This window comes from Cornus florida, unplaced genomic scaffold, assembly GCF_030987335.1.
Source record: "Cornus florida cultivar Cherokee Brave unplaced genomic scaffold, ASM3098733v1 CherokeeBrave_3.0.0_Hap2_Chr08, whole genome shotgun sequence".
Classification (NCBI taxonomy): domain Eukaryota; kingdom Viridiplantae; phylum Streptophyta; class Magnoliopsida; order Cornales; family Cornaceae; genus Cornus; species Cornus florida.
In genome coordinates this window covers 22,227,567-22,237,013 of record NW_026775578.1, presented here as the reverse complement: position 1 = coordinate 22,237,013, position 9,447 = coordinate 22,227,567, and the positions used below count along the sequence as shown (strand labels likewise).

Sequence of the window (9,447 nt, the reverse complement as noted above, 5' to 3'; positions counted from 1 at the left end):
GATTTAATGTATCATCATATTTTATGCTTTTAGTTGCCAATCACCACAAATTGTTTCCTTGAGTATGGAATTCAATGGCTAATGATTTCCAACTTTCTGGGAAGGTGGCTATTGAGTACCATGTTCTTGTTCACTAAGACACCAACCTTTTCTTATTCCTTGACCCTTCCCAAACCCCGCATTGGTGGGAGTCTCGTGAACTAGGCTAGCCCATTTTTAGTGAAAGGGAATGTCCGCCTTGGCATCTATGGTTGACTTGGGATTTGGATCCTGGTAGAGGGAGGATTTACTCCAAAAAGACCAAAGGCACCTCATATGTACTTATGTAGGTCTTGTCTGATGTAAATTCCTGCACATTATTGTTCTCCCACTTCCAGCGCTTGTTATTGCATTTTTTTTTTGCAGTAGAATAGAATTTTGATACTATTTTGAAACAAATTTGATCACGTGTGTCCCAGTGTTACTAGTTACCAATTCGTCTATTGAATCATTCTATTCATTCTAAAACTGAGCCTATTGAAAGCAGTCATATTCAGGAGTTCAAGCCCTCATAGAGAGCTATTTGGTCCATCAACTCTCTTAGGAAAATCAATTTCTTCCTTTGGCTGTGTGCTCATGAGAAATTTCCAACCATACTCAATCTGAAATCTCGAAAGATAGTCTTTGATCCTAAATGTAGGGTGTGTGGTTTGGAGGACGAATCAATCTTGCATCTTCTGTTCTTATGTCCATCCTTTCAAATGGTGGAAAATTAGCCCATTTAGACTCGACTTCTCCTCCACGATGTCCAACTCGTGGAATCAACAATGGCACCTCATATCTGAGATTTGAAACTCTATTCCCAATCCAGGAGAGCACTTTAGCCTAGCTTCATTCATATGTTGGCAGATTTGGAAGGCTAGAAATGATTGGAACTTCAACTCTATCAACTGGGAACCTCCTGATATTTTGGATAGAGCTATAAGCAATTATATGGAGTTTGTGGAGGCCTGCAACCAAGATATTCAGCCCTCCCCACCAGTTCATTCATCCCTGAAGGTGGTGCCCTCCGCATGTGGGCGTCTTATTCGCATTGCGGCCCTGTTTTTCAGGGCAATTTCTAACCCAGAAGTAGCGGAGGCTTTTGTTCTCAAAGCCGTCATCCATCTTCTTCTTCAGTGGGACTATAGCTCTGTGGTGTCGGAGGGGGACTGTCTGAACGTTATCAAACTCACACCTTCTGCTGCTGTTTCAGCTTTGGTCATGGAGGATATTCGCTCTCTTTGTGCTTCTACCAGTGGGTTTTCGCTGGCTTGGACACCGAAATCTTGTAATGGAATTGCCCACCAGTTAGGTAAAATGAGCTCTTAGTCAAAAGCTTGGGGACCTTCATTGGTCCGTTAGGCCCTCGTGGCTTGTTCAAGCTATTGAGGCCAATGCCTCTTCTGTTTTGAGCCCTGTTGGGTAGTTTCTCTTTTACGTAGTTGAAAAAAAAATAAAAAAATAAAAAAATAAAAAATAAAAAAAGAGGAGGAAAAATTCTCCCTTTCCTTGCCAAGCCTAGGTCTACTTCACATTATTGTTTGATAAAGTATGTGGATTTGTAAAACTTTTATTTGTAGTTCAATGTCTGCTGAATTGCTAATTAACAAGATCAATTGCTATCACCCCACAGATCACTTGATTGCACTGGATGCTGGTGCACGGTTAGTTAATGATTGATTTAGAGCTATTATTGCTGTGGCTATTTATATGGATGATTTTATTTATTTATTATTACACATAAATCTATTTAGCTAAAACTTTTCATGATTAGCAAGAAACATGTTCAAGAGTTATCTTGAGCAAACCCTACCAAGGCTCATTCAATAAGTGAATATATGGTGTAGACTCGAGTTTGGTTAATTTAAGTAACATGAACTTAAGGTGAATGCTATTATGACCTGAGCCTGAATTGTTTACGAACAAATTAGCTCATTTTTGCATCCCTCTTGGCTCGGCAATTGTTGGGATTAGGCGAAAACAGGAAGCAAGGATTTCCAATAAACCAATGGCATGGTTCATGAAGCAAGGATTTCAAAATTAGCAAGTTTAAAAAAAAAAAAAGAAAAAAGAAAAAAATCTCACACACTTCTATCGGCCGTCTGCTTCACTCTCTTCAGTATCTGTCCAGAAGAACTAGCCAAACATTCGGGTCCCGCAGATTTGTCCTCATGCATACACACTCTGTACAGTTCAATGACATAAACCACATATATAAAACTATGAATATTAATTTGTTTATATATAATATATACACGTTCTCCTTCTCTCTCTCTCTCTCTATATATATATATATATATAAATATATAGGACCTGGACTGCACAAGGTATCCCATCAACAAGTTTTTAGTTTCCCCACCAAGAAAAGAAAAATGTTTGGAACAATTTCAGAAGAGATGGAAGTGCAAGTTTCAGCCACAGAAGCATGGCAACTCTACGGAACTCTTCGGCTAGCAAGGCTCTCTGAAGAAGAGCTCTCTGATGTCATTCACAAAATCGACATCGTAGAAGGTGATGGAGGTGCTGGCACAATCCTCAAAATAACATTTCCACCAGGTAATCAATCTGTATACACACACACAAACACATACTAGTGTGTCCAATTGAACGTATAAACCTTTTGTGTTATTACTTTAGACATTAGTATAATATGAGTTGAACGAACAGACTTACATCTGATATGTTTTTGATTGAAACTTGAATTAGGGACGCCGGTTTTTTCTTATTACAAGGAGAAGTTTACAAAGATTGATGATGAGAATCGAGTGAAAGAAGCGGAGGTTATTGAAGGAGCATATCTTGAAATAGGGTTTACTCTGTACAGGGTTCGCTTTGAAATCATAGAAAAAAGTGAGAATTCGTGCATAACCAAGTCCACAATTGAGTATGAAATCAAGGAAGAAGCTGCTGCTAATGCTTCACTCGTTAGCATCCAGCCACTGGTGAACCTTATGGAAGCCTCGGCCAATTATCTCCTCAAAAACAGAAAGTAAACTATGATATATATATATATATATATATATATATATATATATATATATATATATATGCCTCTGCTTTCAAATTTGTCAACCCTTTATCGATCAATGATATAAAATAAATTTCCAACTGTAGTTTGTTTGTTGTTGAGAAAGGATGAAATTAAGCCGATCTTGTTCAAATTTCAATTGTAGCTTGTTTCATTGTTTGGGATTAGCTATATATATATAGAGTTATACACACAAATGAATGGATGTGCATACTCGATTCCTATACATGTATATTAGATATAGAAAATGATTTTTAAACGGAGTTTCTAAGGTATTAGAAGAACTATTAGTTGTATTTTTGGAGGATTATTGAAGGATCAACGATACAAGTATCGTGAGGATTTTCATCTATATTCTATATTGTTTGTGGTTAGAGGTCACTGAAGTTTCAATTCCTAGTTTGAATCGCCCCGTTGTTGAGAAATTTATGTGTTACAATTAAATATTGTTTTTGTTGTAAATTAAATTGAAAAATCTATATATACACATGCATAAGACATACTATAAATCTATTTATTAAACATAACTGTGAAAATCATTACTTATTTCAGAATTGAGCTTGAACCGCTTTGGTTAATTATGTGCATTTTTTCTAGAGCCTTGGATTATTGAGTATTGGCAGACTACTGGTATATAATGTTAGATTGGTGAAAATTACCATTTCATTGAAGACTAATTTGCACAAGGTCAAATAAGTTCATAATAAATTTTTGACATCTATTTCATTAGAGAATAAAGATATATTCTCCAAATTGAGAAGATTTTTAAATTCCAGGATATGAGTAGGATGTGGATTCTATCACTAATATTATGGTGATGTCATGTAATGGAGGGTGCATATATATATATTTTTTTTCACATTTTTCTCATTTGGTGTGTTCTCTGAATTCGAAAGATGTATCATTACTCTTCAACAAGACTAACAAAATATTTATCAGTGTTAACAACGATACATCATATAAGAAAAAACTGTATTTGTTATAAGACGAATCTACAAATCTATAAAACATTGTTAATTTACTTTTAAAAAATAAAATATTTAAAAAGAATAAAAAATTTTGCCTCCCAGAATTATAACTTATATGTCTAAATTTGTGCAACTTTGTTTTTTCCCTTTAACTTCATATGAGAAAAATTAAGATGCTCAAGTAAATATTAATGTTTTTGCCTCAAAAAAATTAAATTGAAATGAAATCTATGCAAATCAATAAGGATAAGTTTTTCGAAGAGATAACAACACTACTAAAAACCAATTCCTCTAACATGATTACATTCGAAATTTGTTGAGTTCTGAAATGGGTGCACTAGCATCGTCACATTGAATTATTGAAACCTTTTATACACATATTTATCCATATACTAGTATAATATAGATATATAGACATAAATATGTGGTTGAAAACTACCATAAATTGTTGCGTCTCATTAACCGGGAATGGCAAATCAAGAGATCCAAGTGTTGAAAGCTTGCAGAGTTGATAATTTATCACAATAATTACAATGACGTACGCTAAACTGGCTTGGAGTGGCTTGATGTGACTTTTCATATAGATATATAGTCCCACATTGATTACATAGAGAAAGTCTTTACACCTAATATATGAGAAAGTTACAAGAGACTAGTGCGGCACAAATCGAGAAATGGTCCAAATTTTTTTTTGACCATTTTTGCCATCGATCCCAACATTTACTTTTACTAAAATACCCTTGTTATTTGTTACTTTCCCACCGAACCCCTCTTTCTTTTCACGTGTCAGGCTGTCATATTGAGACTCACCAGAAGCTTACGATGGACTGCAACTCCTCCAAATTCCTCGTTTGGCTATGTCTCGCAGCAAATTCGAATTGCAACCATGTTACGAGTTTGAAGTTTCATCGATTACTCTGGTAAGTGCTCTGTTTCTTTCTCTCTCTATAATTGTGATTTATGTATGTAAATGTGTAGATATATATGTCATTATGTCAATCTGGGGTTATTTTGGTTTCTGTTTACGTCTTGGGAAAGGGTTAGTTCCTTCTAAGTTTCAATTCAAAAGCTTCAATGCGTGTTTTGGCTTCTGTTCTTATCTGGGTTTTTCTCCCTTTTTTGTGGGTTGCTTTTGTATTTTCTATTTTCTATTTTTTGGAGTTCTTTTTTAGTTCTCCATTCCTTTTTTCCTGCTATGCTTGCATTATTTTTATTTATTTATTTATTAATTTTTTTTTTTTTTTTTTTTTTTTTTTTTTATGTGTGTGTGTTTTCCTATCATTCCCAAATTGACAGTAGTGGACACTAATCCTATCCAAATTTAGCTCTTTTTATTTATTTATTTATTTTGAAATAAAAAGAAAGTATTGTTTTAGTTTGAAACTTGATCATGGGGGTTTCCTCTGTCCCAAAGCATTGCTCATCCTCCCTTTCCATGCCAAGCCCGAGGTCTGCTTCACATGGACTTTAAACTTTTTTGTGTAGTTCAATGTCCGCTGTTTTGGTAATTAACAAAGTTCAATTGCTATCACCTCGCTGATCACTTGATTGCTCTTGATGCTAATCATGAAGGGTTAGTTAATGATTGATTGGGAGCTATTATTGTTGTGGCTAGATTTTATATGACTGATTTTATTTTTTATTTTTAATTTTTTTGTTCTTTTTCCCTTTTTCTTTTCACTCAGAAAGCTACTTAGTTGAAAGAGATCATGGATGTGCTTTTTTATTTTTCAAATTTTGCTGGGGAGGGGGTGTTAAAAGACTGCAGAGTTAGGTGGATGCATACCATAACATCATTTGCTGGAAAGCATTATCAGTTCAACACGAAGTGCATTTGTTTCGGGGCGTTTAATTCATGATAATGTTGTTATTGTCCATGAAATTATGCATTTTCTTAAGAATATATATGGCTATTAAATTAGATATGTCTAAAGCTTATGACCGAGTTGAATGAGATATATTGTGGCTGTTTTAGAGAGTCTGAGATTTGATTATAGATGGGTCAGACTCGTGCATGCTTGCATGAATACAGTGAGTTTTTTAGATTATTTTAAATGGGACTCCTCCTGGTATTTTTCAGGTATCAAGGGGCTTAAGGCAGGAGGATCCCTTATCCCCTTGACTTATTTTTGCTGAAGGCTTATTAGATTTATTGCATAAGGAAGTGGCGAGAGGTAACATTAGTGGTGTTAAAATTAGGTGGAGGGCTCCTGTTATTTCTCATTTTGTTTTTCACTGATGATTGCTTACTATTTTGTAAAGCCAATGAAGAGAAAATCTCTAAAATTAAACAAATTATTGCCTTATATGAGTTAGCCTCTGGCCAAATTGTGAATTTTGACAAGTCCAACCTCTTTTTTTAGTCGAAATACTCCATTGTCAATCGAGTTTTGTTGAGGGATTTACTTAATATCCTTAAAGAGTGGGGCCAAGAGAAGTATTTGGGTAGGGAGTTATTCAGTTTTATTGAACATAATATTGCAAAGAAAATAAGGGGATGGAAAGGAAATTTTTTTGTTGCCTAGCAGTAGAAAGGTGTTAAAAGCTATGCTTACCCTCTTTAGCAATATCTTACTTCAAGCTCCCAAAATTTTTTTATGACAGGTTGAAGAAACAATGGTTTCAGTTTTGGTGGGCTGTTTGGGAGGAAAAGTTTAAAACTCGTTGAATTAGTTGGGATTGTATGGTGAAACCTAAGTCATGCGGTGGGTTGGGTTTTCGGGATGTGGAGGCTTTTAACCTTACTCTTCTAGCTTATGTGGGGTGGAGATTTCAAGTGCAGAAGACTGATTTGTTGTTTGAAGTTTTGAAAGGAAAGTATTTTCCTTCCTCAGATTTTTTGAAAGCTGGGAAGGGGCATAATCCCTCTTGGGTTGAGGTAGGAAATGGGAAAAGTATTTTTTGTTGGGAGGATAATTGGATTCCTCAATCAAAAAATTTTAGGCCATCCACCGTTGCTGATTATTTTCAGGCTTTTCGAGTTTCAGATCTCATTGATGTTCGGACTAATCCTGGAAGCGGACTCTCATTTCTCAGGTGTTTTGCCCTTATGATGCTCAAAAAATTCTTCAACTTCTACTTAGTGTAGTGGAACAAGAAGATAAAATGGTATGGGGATATGATAAAAGGGGTATTTTCTTAAGCTCAGCTTATATAATAGCTTTGGAGCTTTGTAAAGGGCAGGAACAATGTAGCAGTGCTCAGATTGAAAGTAGTAGTGTTCAAATTTTGGAGAGCTATTGGAAAAAGCTATGGAAGGTTTAATTTTAGCCTAAGATTACTCATTTCCTTTGGAGTTGTTTGCATAATAAAATTGCAGTCTTTGAAATTTTGAAAAGAAAAAGATTGGTTGCGGATCATTTGTGTGAAGTTTGTGGCGTTGGTTTGAAAGTAAACTGTGATTTATATGCCTCTGCTTTCAAATTCGTCAACCCTTTATCGATCAATGATGTAAAATAAATTTCGAACTGTAGTTTGTTTGCTATTGAGAAAGGATGAAATTAAGCCGTTCTTGTTCAAATTTCAATTGTAGCTTGTTTGGGATTAGCTATATATATATATAGTTATACACACAAATGAATGGATGTGCATACTCGATTCCTATACATGTATATTAGATATAGAAAATGAATTATAAACCGAGTATCTAAACGTATGTGGGTAGGATTATTGAAAGGATCAACGATACAAGTATCATGAGAAGTTTCATCTATATTATATATTGTTTGTGCTTAGATCACAGAAGTTTCAATTCCTAGTTTCAGTCGCCCTGTTGAGAAATTTATGTGTTCTAATTAAATATTGTTTTTGTTGTAAATTAAATTGAAAAATCTATATATACACATGCATAAGACATATATAAATCTATTTATTAAACATAACTGTGAAAATCATTAATTATTTCATAATTGAGCTTGAACTGCTGTGGTTAATTATGTGCATTTTTTCTAGAGCGTTGGATTATTGAGTATTGGCAGACTACTACTATATAATGCTAGACTGGTGAAAATTACTTTTTCATTGACGACTAATGTGCACAAGGTCAAATAAGTTAAGAATAAATTTTTGATATCTATTTCATTTGAGAATAAAGATATATTCTCCAAATTCAAAAGATTTTTGAATTGGAGGATGTGATTAGGGTGTGGGCTATATCACTAATATTATGGTGATGTTATGTAATGGAGGTTGCACACTCCTTTCACATTTTTCTTATTTAGTGTGTCCTCCTTTAACAAAACTAACAAGATATCTGTAAGTTTTCACAATGATACACCATATAAGGAGAAAAATTGTATAAACTGTATTTGGTACAGGTCGAATCTACAAATTTATAAAGCATTGGTAATTTATTTTTAGAAAACAAGATATTTAAACACGTAATTAGTAATATAAGTTTCAAGCTATAAAATTTTTCTTTGACAGTCTAATTTGTCAAGTGGAAGTTGTTTCCAATTAATCTGATTTTCTTCCACGACCTTGTTAGAGAGCAAAGTGGTCAAATTGATTTCCAATTACATAGAGTAATATTAAAAAGGAATAAAAAACTTTGCCTCCCAGAGTTATAACTTATATGTCTAAATTTGTGCACCTTTGTTTTTTTTGTAACTTGATACGAGAAAAATTAGGATCCTCAAGCAAATATTAATGTTTTTACCTTAGAAAAGCTAAATTGAAATAAAATCCATGCAAATCAATAGAGGTATGTTCTTCGAAGAGATAACAACATTACTAAATACCAATTCATCTAGCATGATTACGTTGGAGATTTATAAAGTTCTCAAATGGGTGCACTAGCATCATTACATTGAATTATTGAAACCTTTTATACACATATTTATCTATATACTCTATAATATAAATATATAGACATAAATTTGTGGTTGAAAACTACCATAAATTGTTGCGTCTCATTAACTGGAACGGCAAATCAAGAGATCCAAGTGTTGAAAGCTTGTAGAGTTGATAGTTTATCACAATAATTACAATGATGTAAGCTAAATTGGCTTGGAGTGGCTTGATGTGACTTTTCATTTAGATATATAGTCCCACATTGGTTACATAGAGAAAGTCTTTACACTTAATATATGAGAATGTCGCAACGAACTCGTGTCCCTTCGGGGACATCCGATAAAATTGGAACGATACAGAGAAGATTAGCATGGCCCCTGCGCAAGGATGACACGCACAAATCGAGAAATGGTCCAAATTTTTTTTTGACCTTTTTGCCCTCAATCCCGCTTTTACTTTTACTAAAACACCCTTGTTATTCGTTACTTTCCCACCGAACCCCTGCTTTCTTTCCACTTGTCAGGCTGTCATATTGAGACGCACCAGAAGCTTACGATGGACTGCAACTCTTCCAAATTCCTCGTTTGGCTATGCCTCGCATCAAATTCGAATTGCAGCCGTGGAACGACCTAACCAGTT

At 34.4% G+C, this 9,447-nt stretch overlaps 1 protein-coding gene and 1 non-coding gene across 2 annotated transcripts; both read left to right on the top strand.

Annotated features, from left to right (window-relative positions):
- Positions 1 to 2,294: 2,294 nt before the first annotated feature.
- On the top strand, positions 2,295 to 3,246 carry LOC132270770 (norbelladine synthase-like). Its single transcript, XM_059771972.1, has 2 exons — positions 2,295 to 2,577; positions 2,728 to 3,246. Exons 1-2 carry the CDS (start codon positions 2,394 to 2,396, stop codon positions 3,012 to 3,014), a joined length of 471 nt encoding a protein of 156 aa, XP_059627955.1. The 5' UTR covers positions 2,295 to 2,393; the 3' UTR covers positions 3,015 to 3,246.
- A 5,882-nt stretch (positions 3,247 to 9,128) lies between these two features.
- LOC132271994 (U6 spliceosomal RNA) lies at positions 9,129 to 9,231 on the top strand. Its single transcript, XR_009469943.1, has one exon. It is a non-coding gene; the product is annotated as a U6 spliceosomal RNA (small nuclear RNA).
- Positions 9,232 to 9,447: the final 216 nt, after the last annotated feature.